At 45.7% G+C, this 19,352-nt stretch overlaps 1 protein-coding gene across 1 annotated transcript in view; it reads right to left on the bottom strand.

Moving 5' to 3' along the window:
• Nucleotides 1–19,352, bottom strand: part of KIZ (kizuna centrosomal protein) — a 51,408-nt gene that overhangs the window by 14,835 nt on the left and 17,221 nt on the right. Inside the window, 6 exon segments of the mRNA XM_075706733.1 lie at nucleotides 5,286–5,351; nucleotides 6,365–6,524; nucleotides 10,479–10,629; nucleotides 11,950–12,114; nucleotides 13,257–13,391; nucleotides 17,722–17,971. Coding sequence (XP_075562848.1) covers nucleotides 5,286–5,351; nucleotides 6,365–6,524; nucleotides 10,479–10,629; nucleotides 11,950–12,114; nucleotides 13,257–13,391; nucleotides 17,722–17,971 — 927 coding nt within the window.

Raw genomic sequence — 19,352 nt, 5'->3', positions numbered from 1 at the left:
TCCAGGAAAAAGACGCCGTCATTGCATAATGAACCCCCATTATTTTGTTCTGCCAAACAGTTAAAGCGATCTTTAACCCAGAACATACTGTACCAGCACAGAACTGAAAAGAAGGTATTTTCTCCATGCCTTGCAGCACCTATCAGTTTATAGCCAAGCATAGCAGCTAAAAAAGTGATGCGATGTAATTTTCTGCAAATGAAGAGATAAGAAAACTCTTGGCCTTGTACTTCCAACATTTATATCTTGCTAATTGTATGCCCCTCTCACAGAGGAAGAGGCCCACACTTTTTAAACATCAAAACCAGCGCTAAAGCCCTTCACTGCAGAGTCCCACCACAGAAAAGTCATCTGCAGACACCAAATTGTCTTTCTAAGAACAATCCCCAAGTGCTTGACTCTGCCTGTCTGGAAATGGGAAAGGTAATTCATAAGGTTGCTGGGTTTTAAAACGCAGACTGGGAAAACAGAAATACTGCTGTGTTCATGCGTAGCTGTACAGTTTGTGAGCAAAACTGAGATCTTCAACCTAAGCGGCAGAGCACGTAAGCAAGCTGTAGAAGGAATACAGAGGTGCTACTCTACCGGGAGAGGAACAAGAGCACTTTGTACGCCACTCAAAAGCTATAAAGAGCTATCATCCATTATTTCCAATAACAATCAATAATCCCGTATGCAAACGGCAGTAGCTGGAGGGCAAAAGACCCCAGTGCTTTCGCAGTCTCAACCCAGGCACGTATCTGCACCTTCCCTACGCAAGTGAGAGCCTACACCAAAAGGAACTTTGCTTTTTCTGTGTACTTTTATCAACAATAAAATAGTTAGCAGCTTGGGTATTTCAGCTATCACTAGACTTCAAAGTCAATAATGCCTTGAAAGGAATATTATCAGGATCAGCTGAGCCTGCAAGCTGTGTAGTTTTACAGTTACCTTGGCAATAGCTATTGCATCCGCACTCAGAAGTCCTGGTAAGTCTGGGCTGCCATACTGCTAGGTCCTGTACCAAAATAGAAAGCTAACAATAATACCTGCCCAGAGGAACTTAAATCTGAACAAGCTTCTCCACCACATTAACACTAATTACCGCGCTCGCCGATAATCCACAAAGAGCCACGTGGGATTAAAGGTGGGCTGTCAGCTGCCGTGCCGCTGCCAGCACGCAAACAGCCTTGGGACCAGAGGTGCGAGTGCCGGCTGTATACGGGCTCTTATACACGCTGTTTCCCTCACGATAAAGCACAAAACTTGCATACGGAGAGAAGACAAGGGCTACCTGCAAATCTGATAGAAGGGTGTGCTCTTTGGAGAGCAAACAGATGGGAAAAAAAAAAAATCTCCAAATTAAAACCTGAGCAGAACACTGCAGTAACCAGCATCTGGAAGTAGGTCAAACACCAACAGATATCTCCTGCCCTTTCCTTTAAATGAGGAAAAAAAAAAAGATAAATACTGTTATCATAGTAATATACCAACGTACAACGCTATCCTCTCAAGAGCAGACACTTGGATGACCAGTGGACTCAGGAAATCCCACTGGAGCAAGCCATCCAGTCAGAATACTTCTAGAAGATGCTGCCTCCAAAGATCGAAGAAGAATTTTCCCCCAGAATTCCTAACTATAAGATGACTCTGAGGTCTTTCAGGAACTTAAGTCGAGCAGCGTAAAACATCACCTGCTGAAGTACGCAATACAAACTAATTTAAGCAAAACGTACAATCTTACGCTGTCCCAAGGTAGTTCTGCCAGACCACAACAGCAGCAGCGATTAATCACGTACAGATGAACTTTTTTTTCTTTTTCATAACAGCAGTTGCGAATGGGTTGATATCAAATGAAGCGAAAAGTTGGGTAGACTTATTAATGCCTTTATTAGTGCACTCCAAGTGGCACCTCGGGAACCTTTTAACTTCAAGCTCAAAGGAGGACCTCACCAGGAAGGACGCGTGGGCGTGGGAAAAGTGTTGGCAGGATTATTGGCTCATTAAAGGTGACCTAAAAAGGGAAGCAGAATTGGATTTGTGCTCTTTCATGTTCCCTTATGATATATAAAGAAGGGCTAATTTTTTTTTTTTTTTCCCTTAAGAGGGTTTTTCCTCCTTATTTCTACATTAGAGATTTTATACCTGGAGAGTAGCTGGAAGGTGACATTCAAGATGTTGTGAAAGTGAAGCCTGATGACTGGAGAAGTAACGCCATTTTTATTCAAATGCTTCATAGCTCTAACGTCTATTTAAATCAAAGACACAAATGAAGGGTAGGGTGAGAATCTGGTTTTGTTAAAGATTTAACAAACCTGCCCCTTCAATAAAATCAGCAGTTTCCTACTCATAAATGAGACTCTTAAACAGTCATCCAGCAAAACAAAAAATAATGGATTTTATCCTTGCTTTTTAATCTCGCATTATTCGCCTACCTCGGCAACAGCAAAGGAGCCGAACAATTTCTTTTACATGTCTTCCCAAGATAAAAACACAAAGCGACCATGAAGAAAATGAGAACAGGTCCACATATCCTCCTCTATCCTCATATAACCCGGTATAAATGAGATTGCTATTAATAGCTAACTCCTCTCTGGGTGAGACTGTACACAAGACGTAATCCTTTTAAAGTCAATTATCACAACATGGCCTTCCACAAGCGTAGCGCAAGGCTCTAGGAAAGAAACCAGCCTGATGCTACGAGCTATGTTGCCCCCGCGCTCCCAGTTGACTACGGGTTTGGGAAAAAAAGCTCGCGCGTCCTGCCACGGATGGAAACGGCTCCGCAGGTGTTTCAGTCCGAGCCCCTGTTCAGAAGAGCTCCGGGTGACGTCAGTCCTCGCACGAGCAGTTTTGGGCACCGACGCAGGCCGTCTCGAGGGGACACCCAACACCGTGCCAGCTACGACTCTGCAGCCCTTTTCCCAAAGCCACACAGCTACCTCCTTCCTCCCCTACAGGCATTAAATTAAAAATGCAAATATTTCTGGAATATTTACAGAATATTGAATTAAAGAAATATTTTGGTTCTTTTTTTTTCCTGTAACAGAAGTAAAATAAACCAAAACTACAGAAGCATTCGTAAAGTGCCATCACAGAAGACTGCTTGGAAGCACATCCATCCGGCTCTCACAATGAAGTCCATCAAAACCCAAAAGCCCCAAGGCTTCCAGTGTTCCAAACCAACACTTAAAGCCCTTAAAGAATGCAGCAAATACTGAAAAAAAAACCAAAATTTGTACCCTTAGAAAAACTCATACAGCAAAATGATCGTGTATAGAATGGACGTTAAATATCAGTTCATCTAAAAACACAAAGCCAAACCCCCAAACGAGTCATCTGAGCCCAAAAGACAGCGCACAGAGATGCTGCCTCTACTTTAGGCACAGAACAATTTCAGAGTGCCAGGGCCACAGTCTCCAGCAAATAATGATGAGCAAAAAGGAAAAAAGCGACAGGCTGGAAGGGCGAGGAGCCAGAAGAGAACAAGCAGCCCAGGGAAGATCATGGGCTGAAGATGAATCGCATCTGAAAGGAGCAACTTTGCTTTCAAGTGAGATATGAAAAGCCTCACTCCTAGAGACAATGTGACCGCTGGCTACTGGAAACACGCTGCCACAACACAGTAAACAAAGACTCGGAAAGAAGGGATTTTACACTGAAGTTACTGGTTTCAGTGCTTAGGTTAGGGAGAGCTCCTCAGCATTTTCACAGATGGGAAGTATTAGTATCTGCATGCCCATTCAGTAAGAAAACTATGGGAGAAGTGGGGAAGGGGGATGTCCATCGTGGCTTGGCGTTTGACGAACTGACAGCTGACACAGCAGCCAGCCGCACACACCGTCGGGGTCCCCAGCAGGAAAAACCGCAACAGAGCATTCCCTGACAAAACTGTATGCAAAATCATAGCCAAAACCAGCACCGATCAGTCATAAAATTCAGGGTGGGGAGAAGCAACCCAAAAGCATTGGCAGCTACAGAGATCCAAACTCAAGAGCCAGTATTCTCCTTAAAAAAAAAAGATTAAAAAAATTAAAAAAATCCTATCAGTGATGGCATTGGTTGGAGGGAGTCATCATTCCCGACACTGTTCTTGCTGGCGCTCTCTGCAGTTTAGGGAACTTAAACCCCAGTCCTCAAATTTGAATCTTCTTAAATTAACAAAAATGAAACCAATCCCAAGATTTGCAAAATTTTAGATTAATTTTCAAATGAGAAGTGTGTTTTGTTTCAAGAAAAAGATTTCAGGGGCTTTTAATTCCTCTGAAAATCAATGCAATTCACGTTTTGAAATACGTTGCCATGTGCAACTGAAGGACATTTTAAGAAGGAAAATGGAAAGCATTCTACTCTAGAAAAAAAATAAAATCTAAGTTTTATTGGGCTAACGTAGGAATATTATTACTGCAGTATAATTCAGGAATACAAGAGGCACATTTTTATATTTCAGCTGCAAATTAGGCTCAAAAAGCAGCAGAGGAAAACCTCTGTAGAGAAATGAATTGCTCTCCGAAAGACAGGTTATTTTGAAGCCGTAAAAAAGCAGAAAAGCAACAGCGAGCGTTGCATAAGCAGATGCCCTCGCACCTTTCTGTCGGAGTACACACCTGCATAAATAAATATTTAGCCAAACATCAAAATTTATAAAGAAGCAGCCCACCACTTTACGAAATCAGGCAAAAGCAAATTGAGACTCGGCGCAAAGAGCCCTGCCCTGAATACTAATGCGTTATTGATACCCCAGGACCGAAAAGCAGCGACATCTCGGGACCCTAAGCAAGCCTCATACATCTGCTGCGGGAGGAGCTGGACTCGTCTTGATAAAACCTTATTGCTAAAAATTTTGTGTTATCAGGCGGCTTTTGTAACAGAGGCAAAGGCACGGCTTCCCGGCTAGCAGGGTTTTTCCCTGCGCTTATTCTAATGATACACATTCAATTACTTGAGAAAAGAAAAGAATCAAATCGGAAACATCTGTAGTTTGCCATATAATTACTGGATCTTCCCCATGGAGACTGACCTTTGTAACACTGATACCAGGACCTGAAAGGCTAAATGACAGGATATTCACATGGTTTAAATGTATAACATGATTACAAGGAATTAAATAGGCGCTGTTATTTTCCATCTTAGTTTATGTTAACATAAGCGCGGACTTTATGATCTTGCGTTTAATCTTTGCGCTCAGTATGTAGTAGCTGAATTTACTCACTATTAGTGGACCCAAACCACTAAAATGCCATGTGTTGATTATATAATAAAGTTGAATACTGGATCCGAGGTTAATATGCAGCCATTACTTTTACCTGTAATGGGAATCTTTTCGACCGCGCTTTCTTCCTTGCTCTCATCTTCACACCAGCTTGTGACTTCTGGATGTGAACACACCATAATGAAACACATTTCAAAGTTGCAGTGATCAGACTGGTTTGTTTGCTTTTAAGCCCTACTCCCTTTAATTTCTCACTTTTGTTATCTCTTGTTTATTGATCTAAACTATCCATTACCGTTCTTAAAAGAGGCGCCTACTGTGAACTTTCCTCCCATGCGAGGCTACCCTGCCTCTCTGTAGCTTCCAGAGAAAAGGACAAGCTAACCAAATGTCTTAAATAATTTAAGACCCGATGGGATTTAGGAAACAAACAACCCACAGTAACTCTGCGATCTCGTCCGGCAGCCCGACAGCAGCAGCGTTTATCATACCGACTGCAGAAAATTAGTTTAAATCAAAGTCTCCGTCTCCTCCACGGATAAAAGTCGCGTGAATTTAGGAGGCCTAAAGCAGTTTGTTTACATTTGCTGTGTAAAGAGCATTGCAACCTAATTGCCTGTCTCTTCCGGACTTTGATGTAAGGGATGCTCTGAGAGCAGACCAAGCAAGTTGCCGTCGCCGGTTACTATGCCGGACTAATGTATTACTTCCTTATCTAAAGAAATTAACTGGGGTTTCACAAAGGCGTTCACCTTCTAAGCTCTGAAACGGCACTGCGCACCTTTCTCAGCATGAAACCTTTTATTTTTGAAAATTTATTCTGCGGTCTGGCTTTATAATAAAAGGCAACAAATGCATCCCACGGTTTCTAAATGGTAGACATTTTTTAAATACATGCACACCTATAGATCCGTTTTTAATAACTGCCACAAGGCTTGCTTTTCTACTCCTGCAGAAAAAAATAGGCACCATAGGCATCACTCATTTTAAGAGGTAACAAGAACGACAAACGATACTGAGATATTTAGGAAAATCCCCCAAAGTTCATTGTAAATACACACTAATTCGCCAGTCGCTATAATACAGTCCCCTGCAGATTTGGCTAGAAAAGACATACATACAGAGAAGGACAATAACTTTGAGCGCGCAGCCGGACCTTGTAACACTTGTTACCTTGTTCTCCTGTGCCGGCGAGCCGGGGAGCGTGTTTTGCCTGCTTTATTTCCTCGCTGTCGTTTGGGATCGATGGCAAGCTGTAAGATGATTCATTACTCTGAATAGATGACCTATCCCCACACTTGTCTGGAGGGACCTCTCTCAACACCGGTAGAGCCTGTAGCGTTAAAAAAAAAAAAAAAAATAGCCGCAGCCCTATTATCCTTCGTCTCGAGCGTTTTCCACCATACATTTAGGCTAATCTATACTTCACCATGTAATCTGTTTCCAGGGTGTTTTTGTTAGATGTTAAATTACCTCCGAGTTCAATCTGCGCTAGCTCAGGAATTGCATTCTGCCTTGAAGTAACACAAACTTTGAATTATTCTTTTAATCGCTAGGTTTTCTGGAAATTCTCAGTATTCCCTGCCTCCCACATTCAGGGTAAGCAAACCAGAAGGGTGTATCAAATACGCTGCAACAGCAACAGACTGAAAAGAAATCTCTCCGTTTGAGGCACGCAGCAGTGAGGCATGTTAACCCGCAGCGTTAGCAATAGCTGCAGCTTAAAACAACACCAAGACCGATGAACCTGGAGGCAGAGAACCCGGCGCACAGCTTGCCCGAGCTAGCCTCAGCCGGGCGCGGTTCCGATTTTAATCCTATTCCTGCACATTTGTAAAGTTTGTTCTCTCCTGCCTGTGCATGCAGCCCTCTGCAGCAGCACTGTTCAGACCTCTGTAGTTAAACGTATTTCTGACGCAAAGAATTAAGTTGGAAGCCAATACCTTCATAGGGAGCTGAACGTACCACAAATACGGCCGAGTTAAAAGCAGGCTTAAAATAAAGCAAGCACTTCTTAAGTTATCATTGACCTGTATTAGAAGTACTGTGTGTGGCTTATAAAGCCCTTTCTGAGAGCAGGAGAAATCATCCTTCCTGGCATTTATTATTTCACAAAGAGTGGCAAAGGCTTTCTGGGCATCCTTCCTGTCTCTCCTTTACTTGTAGGGTGTTCCTCTCCATTGTATTTCCTCGCACAAAATATGGACTCAAGTCTTTAAAAATCTACTAGATTTTCTGCTCTAGTTATCTGATTGTTTCATAAAACAGTTGTTTCATAAAACAAAAAGCCTTCAGCGATGAGGACCAACATCTTGGAGAGAACTCCAGGTTTTGTAACTTATTTTATACATTCTGACCTGAGAGTATGGAATAGCTTCAAGCCAAAACATTTTAGACTCATGAAAAAATGTTATTCTCCTGCATCTGGTCCCTCCTCATTAATCCATATTTATTCAGGAGCCCAGAATGGCAACTTTTCAGTCTTAAGCAAGTAGCTTGCCAAACTTTTTTTCTTTCTATTAAACTTACATATGGGAAGTCTCCATACAAAACCAACAGGAGCAAGCTGCTACTTCATCCAAAAAACAGGGATTTTAAGTCTCATTTTCTTAATGTCAAGAATGCCCTAAATCACAGGCAGGATTGGGAAATCTTTACTGTTGAAGGAAATTAATTCCCATGTAGCAGTTTACCCCAGTGGGGATTTCTCACACTGGAAGTACTTTGCTTACCTATTTGCAGTATCATTCAACATCCAAACAGGCGTGAACCACCACCAACACATACAAGCAACCAGTGTACACTCTAACACCACAATTAATCCAGGCAGAAGGAAGGTTCCCACCAGGAGAACCAAAGCTTGGCGTTCAGAGTCACAGGGACCAAGGCGACTCCGCGGTGGCCAACATCTGTCAGGGCATGAAGACATCTTACGTGCTGCATGAGCCACGCGGGTCTTATTCTTACAGGAGCATAACTTGGCTGAAAAGGGCACCGGGTTGCACAGCTTCCGCAGCCAAGAGGCTATCCCACTGCCCAGAGAAGGCGTTCCTACCACGCCAGCTCCCTACGGCTGTCCCACGTCCACAGGAACAACACCCAGTGTTCTTAACAAGGGCAACGGGAGAGATCCGTGAGAAAAGCTGATAGTAGGATGTAAGAGAATAGAAGACAGTCATAATTTAGTGATAGAGATGAGAAGACAGGCAGGCGGACAGACAGACTCTGTGGACCACTGGAACGGGCGAGATGCTGAAGGCACTGGAGGAGAAGGTGGACCCGCTGCTGGTTGTCACCAAACCTCTGCGGACCGCCAGCGCTGATGGGGACAGGGCTGGCAGACTTGACAGGTCTGTCTGTACAGTCAGGAGCTCACGGCTCCCTCCTGCACCTCCAGCCTGCTGCCTGGCCACGCAGTACCATCATCCGGTGGCGTTCTCGGCCGATCTTTAAGCCCTCAGAGAAAGAAGTCATCAACACAGGCCAAAAATTCAAATTTTGGAGTCGTAAATATTTAAGATCCTTAGGTTCTATTGCTTGTAAGTTCACTACTACATTATATACATCTTTACAGTGAAGCAACTGTTCCTGTACACGCACGTTCTGTAATTTATATTGATCCTGTTCTGTGCAACCTGCTTGGAAATAAGGTGTTTCAACGTAGGGGATGCATCCTGGCATTACAATTAATTGACTGGATCCACTTAATAGGTAATATAAACGTTAAGTGCATATGTGTGGGCCACAGTAACATGTAGCAATTGACAGATTATTACTGCATATATTCACCCATAAAGCTTGTGTTAGTGAGCTTTGACTTTGTAGAAGTTTTTACATGCAATTACAGATTTATGTACGGTATTTGTTTATCTGTCACTAGCGCAATGATACATTCCTTGGTCATCTCTTCTGCTTGCCTGAATGTTTTAAGGACAGAATACAAATTACTTATCCACATACAGAAAGAGAAGTTACCCTGGCTATTATTGAAAGCATACAACTAAAATATTACATCTTCATTATTTGTTTCAAGTGCTATTAAAACTAGAATATAGCAAAGCAGTTCAAAATGCTTTTTAACTTCTCAGTAAAAAGTAGAGGAAAGATATTTTTTGCCAAGATTTTTTGGAGCAGAGCACGGGGCCAGCTCGTCAGCAGCGGGCTGCCTGGCAGAGCTCCCAGCTCCCGCCGCAGGGGTACCGGTGCGGAGGCAGCCGGGACGTCACCCCGGTGCCAGAGTCCCCGCTCTCCTGGCACGGCTGCAGCTGGAGGCAGCGGGGACCGGAGCCCTGCCCTCCCCACGCCACTGGCTGCTCCGGCTTTCCAGCAAAAGAGGTCAGGGCACGCACAGGTCTACTGAATACCAACTTTTTTTTTTTTTTAAAATAGTTAGTTTATAGAATCATAGAACCGTAGAATTGTTGAGGTTGGAAAAGACCTTTAAGATCATCCAGTCCAACCATTAACCTAACGCTACCAAGTCCATCACTAAACCAGTTAAGGGTAGAGTAGCAATTTCATGTTTCCTGACTTGGTGGCTGGATTATTTATAATGAAAGTAAAAACTAGGAATCACTAAGGTTGGAAAGGATCTCTAAGATCATCAGTCCAACCATCAACCCAACACCCCCATGCCCACTAAACCATGTCCCCAAGTGCCACCTCTGCCCGTTTTTTGAACACTTCCAGGGCTGGGGACTCCCCCACCTCTCTGGGCAGCCTGTTCCGGTGCTTGACTACCCTTTCCGTGAAGAAATTCTTCCTAATATCCAATCTAATAACAATCTTATAACCTTTTGCATTAACGTTTAAAAAAAATGAGCATGCTACTATTTGTAAAATGCTCTGCGTATCCAGTGTACCAAACATAACTCTGTTTTAAAAAATAAAATACATCATTCATGATAAAAAGCTACTAAGCCACAGAGAAAGACAGATGATATAAGCCCCGTAATAAATTCACACAACAACAAATGTGTGAGCTTGTTTAAATAAATAACTGGTTTGAAGGGTGGAAAACACCCTCCCAGAGACCTTAGAGAGACTGTTTTCTTCATGGGATGAAGTGCTGTATGTGCTTGCCCCGAGACAACTGGGGAACTCGTATTCTCTCCTTACCCACCTCCCGACGATCTCCGAGGCCGATGAATGAACACGGACTGCCTGTCATCGCCCTTAAAGCCCACACACCGCATCGCATTGGCAGCACAGGGCCCGTCTCGCCTTCACAGTGCAAATTAGTCTGCAGGTGTCATTGATTTAGACATTATTAGATGCAAGTGCCAACCTGGCTGTCCTGCGCCTTCTTGCTGGAAGCCAGCAGGCTTTCAAACATCTCCGCCACGTCTCCCGTGAGCTGAACCTGGTGCTTTTTCAAGAACAAGGCGTGGTTGCTCAAGCAAGTCTGCAGCATGTCCATGTCCCACCGCTGGTCTGGCCTGAGAAACAAACCCAAGCACCGTTAGTGGGACACCCCACGTACACAGGTGCCATGCTACTCATTTATCTGCACAAGCGGGTCAACATGCAGTGGGAAAAGCCATCACATCTTTTGTTCTTAATTCCCACTTTTGCTTTTAAACATGTCCAAAGTGGAAAGCATAAGAAGTCACTTGTGACTTCCGCAAATGTGGGGAGGACGGGCAGGGGCGATCGTCATCATGTCTGTCCCCTGGGTCCCTCCTGATTCTCAGATCAGGAGACATTAAACCTTTCCTGCAGCCGTGGGCAGACCTCACTTACTCCATCAGGCACTGTGCTGGGCACCCACTTCCCCAGGCTCATCTTCTTTTTCAGAATTGCTTTTATAATTTTTGAGCAAAAGTGGCTTTTCTTTTAGCACAGAAAATATAAATACTGCAATCTTGTTTGCCAAAGATGTTTGTTTTTCCAGTTGCTCCAATGAAGTTTCACAAACAGAGGAGTGAATTCCAATTAACTCCACAAGTGTTTGTCCCTAAGAAACCATTCAGGAAATACAACAACATATTAGTGCTCGCAGGCATATCAGCCTCGAAAGGAGAACCAGGTATAGTTAAATAGACCATTCTTCAGCGCTCACAAGTGCCCCGATCCTGCTAACACTTGAGCGTTGCTGAGCCTGTAACAGGGAGGAAGGTCTAGACAGAAGCTAAGTAAGAAAGAATGGAAATTGTTTTCATTACTGTATTAAAGAGACCTAAAAAGAAGAAAAAAAAAATCAATTCTCTCTTGTCCTTGTGGCGTACGCACAGGAAAGAAAAAAACCATTTTGAATAACTGCGGATTATTGTTTTTAAAGGCTATATGCATCTTCTGCTTCACAGAAAAATAATTTGCTTCTCAAAATTACATTCCCCATCCTTACGTGCCTGAGACTCACGTTGAAGATCACAGAAATTACCAGCTAAGAGATCTCTGAAGTTAATATGTTTCCTTCCCCACCACAGCAGCCTGGGGCGGGAGATGCTGTGGACTGGGCAAGACGGGGGGGACCTGGCTGAGTGCTGCCTGGCGGAATAAGATTCACCGTCAGTGAACGAAAAGGAAAATAAATGAATTTGCTTAATGTTCTCATTTCGAGTCGCACGGCTGCTGCCAAGACACGCAGAGATCAGCACTCAGACGTCTTTATTTTCCAGTGCGATTGGAGGTCTGGCCCCAGGTCTGCTTTCTGCAGACTTTTCTTTCTTTTTCTGCACCAGAGAGGCAGAGCAGACTTGGGGAGGAAAGAAAAGAATGTTAATCACACCCACACACAAGTTTTGTGTCTGCAATACCTGGTTTGCTTTTCATCCACCGCTCTACCTTTAGCATCGAGTGTTTTCTCAGGTAGGAGGCATCCATTCAGCACGCTCTGTAATAAAGCCCGAAGCTGATGAAGGACGACTGCCTCGCATGCTTCAAGGTCGTCTTCTTTCAGACTGCCGGCCCGATTACAAAAGCTACAAAATAAAGCAGGTATTACATGCAACCTTTATTTAAAGCCCAGACAAGCCAGCATCAGTTTGGAGGCAGAATCTGTAACGCTTCCCCTGGCTAACGGGATAACTGGTGGGACAGCCCAGCGGGACAAACATCCGCGATGCTCTTGGCAAAAGATGCGGAACAGGACAGGGAGGTCAAACCCAGCGCTCAGAAAACGCCAGGTTTAATCTCGCACCTTTGCTTTTTGACAGATACAGGGGAACCTGCGCACATCCACTCAGTGGAACCGCTTCTTGGCCGGGCGGCCCTGGCTGTGCCGTGGCCAGAGCGCTTACGTCGCAGGAGCCCATCTCTGGCGGTGGGCAACACTTCCTCCTAATTCCCTAGAAATCCTCTAACCATCGAGTGCTTATGACAATCCTAGTTTATGGAGGCTGATGTATAATTTTAAATAAAATTACAAAGCTGTTCCCAATTCTTGTAATTAAGAGCCCTGTTGCTGCGGAGGGACAAAGAAGGCTCGCTGACCCCGGTTTTGTTAACACACGGGTTTTGGTGATTCTCTTTGCTCCTTTACCTTGAAGAAGAAATTATTTTTCTGGCTATTGTTGTCTACCTCAGTAAATCACATTAGCATTACTAGCCAAGGGGATGCTCTCATTCTTGGAAATAAGTATTTACTTCACCTAAGGGATCTGTGGAGCAAGGCTGCAAAAAGCGCTACATTTAGGAAAGAGTATTTGTTGGAGTAATTTGCGTATGCACTTCTAAGGGCCATATTTCAGCTCTCCGATGACATTAAAACAGTGGAAGGGGAGGGAGGCCTCTTAGCAACTAGCGATGTTTGTTTGCAGGAGCCCGCTGGCTCTTTGCGCCGGCCATTTGTCACCGCAAGAGCGAGGACCCCGGCTCAAACCTCAGCAGGCTCCTGCAAAGCTGCTCGGCAACAGCCTCTCGCCACTGCTCACCTGAATTCAGCTAGGAGCGCGTAAGCAGTCAACAACAAAATTACAAGCATTACGCTGGATGTACGGCAACGAGCAAACAAGGATGCAGGGGATGGGGTTAAGGCATAGGCAGCACCGCCCTCCTCCCCGGTTCCTGCCCGCTCTGCCAGGGCGCGGAGGGGAGAGGCAGCTCGCGGGGAAGCGGCATTAACCTGAGCAGCTCCGCCGTGCCCATCGTCCCCACGTGCTGGCCCTGGTACAGCGCCCGGTGCTGGGGGCTCGTCCTCACCACCACGTCTTCTATCAACTGCAGCGCACGGGAGAGCCCCGCCAGCGTCCCGCGGTGCCTGCGGACGGACAGCAAACGGGGCTTGAAGGGACTTGAGCTGCGACAGGTATTTCAAAGGCATTCCCATCGCACCAGTTGGAAAAACGAACACCCTCGTTTTAGCTTTTCAAAGCAAACAGCAAAAACCACATTGCTTGAGCTCTGTCAAGAGGGAAAAAAAAAAAAAGCACATGAGCAAACAAACCATCCAAAAATCAGCCAAGGCCTGAGATGCTGCATTGAAATTGCCCTGCCCCGAGTCGTTTAATTCCTTCACCTCCACAATCAGAATAAATCTGGTGACCACCTACAGGTACGGGGACATAACTGGGACCTCAGAGGGGTTCTGATGAAGCTGCACCTCTATAATGATGCAAATTAGGACTTAAACATTGAAACAATGCAGCAGGCTAATCCTTGAACAGAGGTGTAAATGGCTATTCAGGTCCAGGCCGGCTGCCTGCTTTGTTGGGGACTTTCCAGGCCAGGTCTCCACCAGCCATGCCCCAGCTGGGCCTGCGCCCGCAGAGCCCCACAGGCAAAATAAAGATTTTTTTTTTTTTTTCTTTTTCTTCCCCCCCCCCCCCCATGTAGAAGCTGACATTTATACAGTTAACCTTGGTTCACGCTCCCTCAAGTGAAAAGCTCTGAGCAAGAAAACTTGCAGCATTTTTGCAATCGTGTTAAGCTATACTGAAAGTTGTGTTTTCCGTCGGGCTGTTGGGCAACAGTGAACAATTAAGTGGGAGCTGCCATGCATTTAGTCGAGTTTCCTAGACATTTAATAAGCAAAACAATACCAGGGAGATCACATATGCAGTTAAACAGTGCTTTTTCTTTTCCCCCAGTCTTACAAACCCTGTATTTTAGCGGCCGGCTCGTTTCCCATTGTTTTCCTCCCGCTGGGTGGTCCTTCCAGGGTGCCACTCGAGAGGGATACAATAATAAAAAGGGAAGGGGAAGGAAGGGACACCAACATAAAGAAAAACAAAATGTATGACAATCTGCAGCAGGCTACGGATCAGAGGTCAGCAAACAAGAGGTCCTTCTCTTTTACAGGTTGCTTCCTGGAAACAGTCTGATTAAGCTGGCAGCTTGAATTATGTGTTACATTTTGTAATGCACAATCCATCTGTGCTAAGTCCTCTTCAATGCAGCTGAAGCAGCACAGGCATAAGCTCTGCCTTTTTCCACCCCCTCAGCGCAGGCCTTAAAATAGTCATCATCTTTCTCTGCGCTAATTCTCCGAGACCCTCTCCCCCCCCGCTCCCACTCCCGGGTTTAAGCCCTTAAAGAAAAGGCCGGGTGCTGTAAGGAATGGTAAGAGGATACGGAGCCTTTCACCTCCGGTTCAGCAGCTCAGACCGGCAGCGAGCAGCCGAGGACCGGAGCTATCGGGTGGCTTCACCTGGCGGGAGGGGAAATCGGGGGGGCCTTTACAGTGCCACTCGAACAAGCCAGCCGAGCCCCCCACTCGCCAGCGGGCTCCTGGGCTACAGACCCAAACGGAAAACGCGTGGATCGGGCTCTCGCGCGGGTCCGAGCTGGCGGGACGAGTCTGAAGAGGTGTGTGTACGAGCTCTGATCAACACGCCCAGCCGGCAGCGCTCCGCAGCACCGAGTTTAGTTATTAAGGATGACGATTTTAGAAAATAGGTAGCAAAATCGCAGCACCCCACTGAACTGCAACCAAGGCGCAAAACTTATACTAAATAACCTTTCGTAGCAGCATCACCTTTCTTTGGTTAATAACCTGATAATGTTATCATGATAACCATTCTTCTAGCTGGAAAATGCAGTTTGAAATTAGGCTGAACTCACCCAGAGGTAAAATAGGACCTGCAAGCATTTACCACAGGAAAAAAAACCCAAAACATAAAAAAAAAAACCAAACCACAATGCTACTTCTGCAGCAAGATAGGAAAGGCATTTTCTCCAAAAATATGAACTTGTGACTTCCTGACATGCAACAAGGATTTTGTTTTGCCTTTCCAGTGAGCTATGATCCCTGCACACAGGAGCTCCCCTCCCCTCCTCGTACTGATTTCAAATAAGACACCAAAAGTGCACGAATGGCCCAGAGACGACAGGCGAGGAATGGTACTTTGTTCGGATGCCACAGCCACGACACCGCTGCATTGGGAAAATCCAAGCTATAGATATTTTAATTTAGTACAACAGGTATAAACAGTTGCAAAATTTCTGCGTATTTCTTCAGCCAGTGTAGGAATTTCGTAAGAGAAAAACCACATGGGCCAAAGGGACATCGCAAGACCCGAGATATTATTCATTCTGTGAATCTGTGGCATGATATATTCAGACCAAAAAAAAGTTGCATTCTCATAGTTTGTGTAATTTAGTACCTGAATTTCAGTTATGTAATTACTTGGAAACTGTTCCCCAAGATTTTCAGCTCATGAATTATTTTGCAAGACTCGAGCGTGCACGCTGCATTTCACGTGCGTTGGAAAGTCGGATTGGACAGCCCAGCTGGTTCTAAGCGCCACAATGGCAAAGGCTGCTTAAACCTCCACGAGACCTTCCACGCCTGCCATTTTTGAAATTTTATCTGCATTTTAATTTCCAGGTAAAGCAAATTAAAATTTGTATCTTTTCTGCAGAAACAGCTAACAGTGGCAATCCCGCTTCCATGGCCTTGAGAAACAGAGGCATTCAGCTTGGCATAATGCGAGAGGAAACCTCCACGTTCTGGTTTCAGTTGTGCTCCGGAGATAATGCGAGCAGTGAAACCTTTCGTATAATTTGGCTGGGCTTCAAAAGCATCGCACAATATTTTCATCAGTTTATGAACAGCGAGGCATCACTAGCATCGACAGGGAGAGAACAAAAGGTTAAATTACCATCGCTCAGCTACGACTTCTCTAGCAAAGGCAGGCACTCTATGCAACTTCCGTACAAAGTGTTATGATTAACAGGTGTTATAGAAAAAAAAAAACAAACCCTGGGTAAAAGCTATTTAGATGTAAATTAGATGATGTTTCCATAGCAAGCAGTCTGATGCAAATGTGAAATGATAAAGTTACAGAAGTGTATATTGATGGCAACTAGTTTCTGCTCAACTGTGATCTATTAAAATACAAACTAATATTGAAATCAGTGCCTAAGACAACATGACCATGAATGTAAGAAGATAGATGCGTTAAGCAGATTAAATAGCTGCAAACAACCAAAAAGGGGAAAAAAAAAACCCAACCAAAACTGGTAAAAGAGTACTCCTCATTCTCCAGGGGTAAAACCACTGGTTTCTTTCGGACCTCGTCTCTCCCCAACGTACAGCCACCCCCCCACCATCAAGGTAGGGAGGCCCAAGGGGAGCGGCACCAGCTGGAATACAGCACGTGCCTGCAGAAAAGGCTTTCTTCAATATTTCTGTTGTGACCAGGGGCAGGAAAACGCTAGTGAGGAGGGAGAAGGGTGTTGAGGATACAGAGGACATGGAAACAGAAGCGTGCCGCTAAGGGAGAGCGGGCAGGCGAGAGGCAGCAGTCGTAGGTCACAGAACTGGGGGGCCAGGCAGTGCTAGGATAGCTGGGGTAAAAGGGGATGTGGACAGGAAGCACTGCAGAGGGAACGGGCGGCAAAGGGAGCTTCAGAAGAACTAAGAGAGAAAAGCAGGAGGGATGGTCCTGCAGCAACGCGGCAGGACAAGGTGGGGAGGCAGGAGGGGATGACGATGGTTGGCACGGGGCTGTTCGGACACAGCGAGGAAGCAAAGCCAGCCCTCCCGTGCGAGCTGGGCAAAGCCTGTGGACCATCTCGCAGCGGGTATCGCCCCACCGCGATGGGGATGCGCTTCCCTGTCTTAGGGGCGTGTTGCAAGGCCGAAAATCCAGCTGTGACTGATATTACAGCTGGTACGCTGGTATTGCAGTTGTTGGCAATAAAACCCCACCAACATTCACATGGTAGCAAAGGACAAGCCGTGCATCTGTGTCACACTTTCCACATTCTTTCTTGTTGTCTATTTCCAAACAAAATGCTGGAGAAGTTTAACCAATTGGAAATGTTAATCCACACAAAATACACTGTTTAGTAAGTTGTAAGTCTTATTATATAAACTTGTTGAAATAAGGTTTGTATACATTTAAAGAACATCTGTTGCATTTTAACAACAAACACACCTGACTTGTCCAAGTCTGACCTGAATGAGTTACCTGAAGCCATTTAACCACTAGCAGAGAGGGAGTGAGATATTAAATAAATAGGCAAGAAGTTTGCCCACCTGTACGCGGGCTTTAGTGCCACACATCAGCCAGGCTGTGAAAACAGCCTTGGGGCCACACGCTAATGAATGAGTACTGGCAGAGAGAAAATACGTAAGGACATACCCGCCTGGTGCTGAGCTCACCGAGGGCTCCTCCTGCGCCGTGGGAGGGTTTGGTGCTTGCAGCGGGGAGCCCTCCGCAGCCTGGGCATCCCGGCCCCGCTCCCGGCTGTCTGCTGGCGAGGCCGTTCCCCGCGGCACGCCGGGAGCGCTCGGCATCACCTCCTCGGCGCTCGCGGGCACTGGGAGCTCAGCGCTGCTCTGCCAGCTCGCCTCCTTGCAAGTCCACCAGTCACTCAGGCGAGGCTTTGGTCCTGTAAAAAAAAAAAAAATTTATTCCCAAACACTAGCAGGACCAAGGAGTACATCATAGCACAGGGAACCAAACTAAGATTTCCTATGCTGTTTGTTCACCTCTTTCACTGAACACGCCTGAGGGAGCATCCCTCTGCTCTCCCTTCTCTTTGGGTTTCCCTGCCCACGGCCCCATGTCCTTCTGCGCTCCCCTCGCAAGGGGGAGTGCGGGGAGGCTGCAGGCCTCCATGCTCGCGCCTTTTGGGCTTGCAGCTCCCAGCGGGTGCGAGAAACTCGGCACTCCTCAAAAACCATCACCGGCATGAAGACCAGCTACTTCACTAAATCATCTCTGGAGGAACAATGAAACAGAAAAGCTGGAAAAAGGTTTTCATAGGGGAAAAAAAGTGCACCTGAAGAGGCTACTGTCATACACATTTTTTAAACCTCGCAGAAGAAATACATGCCTGGAGGCTTTTAAACTCTGCACATTAATTGCCTTCTCTAAAAGAGGAGAGTACGGGGCTGAATCATGCTTCTAAGATGACAGATACATGCTACTTATCTTTTTATAGAATGCCAAAAGTTAATGGACCAGCTAGTGTGTAACAAATTAGCACTGCTACAGAAATTCCCAGTTTTCCATAAAATTCACCATGGGTTTAAATTAACCAGCATTCGCACACCTGCTAACACTACAGCACCAGCATTTCTGTTTGTCTTGGTCACAGAGTTTCACTGGAACCAAATCACTCAAGGTTTATGCCAAACAGTAGCTGGTGCCAGGATAGGCTCTTAGCGTTGTTTCCAAATTTGCAAAGAAATTATGGGCAAAAGAAATGTCACTACTGCGCTTGCTGGGAAACGAGGATGGAGAGGAACAGAGGGGGTTTTTTTCCTCCAGTTTGGAGGGTTGGGAGAAAGGGGACGTTTTCTTGCTTTGTTAACCTGGGGAAACAGGATTTGTTCCTTCCTACATTTTGTGCTGCCACTGCCTGGCAGTGGCCGGGGAGCAGCGGGAGAGGCTGGTGAGTGCTGCTCTGAGCAGGGCAGGCAGCAGGGCAGGCAGCAGATGCTCGCTCCAGGTATGGCACAGCCAAGCATCTTCACCAGCTGCCATCTTTTGCAGCGTGGAAAGTCAAGCTAGAGAGAGTTGGAACAAGCCAGTCCCCTCCACATGTTCAAACCTGGGCCGCATTAGCCTGTTCACTTTGCAGCAGGAGTTTGGCAGCAGACAGACATAAAGAGCCCCCCGGGCAGTCTGAGGTGATTACTGTGCCATTTGACAAAAAGCTCATTTCGATTTTGAACCCAACTGTACAGTTTCTCTGAAGGCAGAGATACTGCATCCCAGAAATTAAATGGGTATTTCTTTCCCAGACACGATGCTGGCCACCTCAA

This window comes from Pelecanus crispus, chromosome 3 (assembly GCF_030463565.1).
Source record: "Pelecanus crispus isolate bPelCri1 chromosome 3, bPelCri1.pri, whole genome shotgun sequence".
In the NCBI taxonomy this organism is placed as follows: Eukaryota; Metazoa; Chordata; class Aves; order Pelecaniformes; family Pelecanidae; genus Pelecanus; species Pelecanus crispus.
Note: the sequence above shows the minus strand (reverse complement) of the source record. Positions and strands in the feature narration are given on the sequence as shown.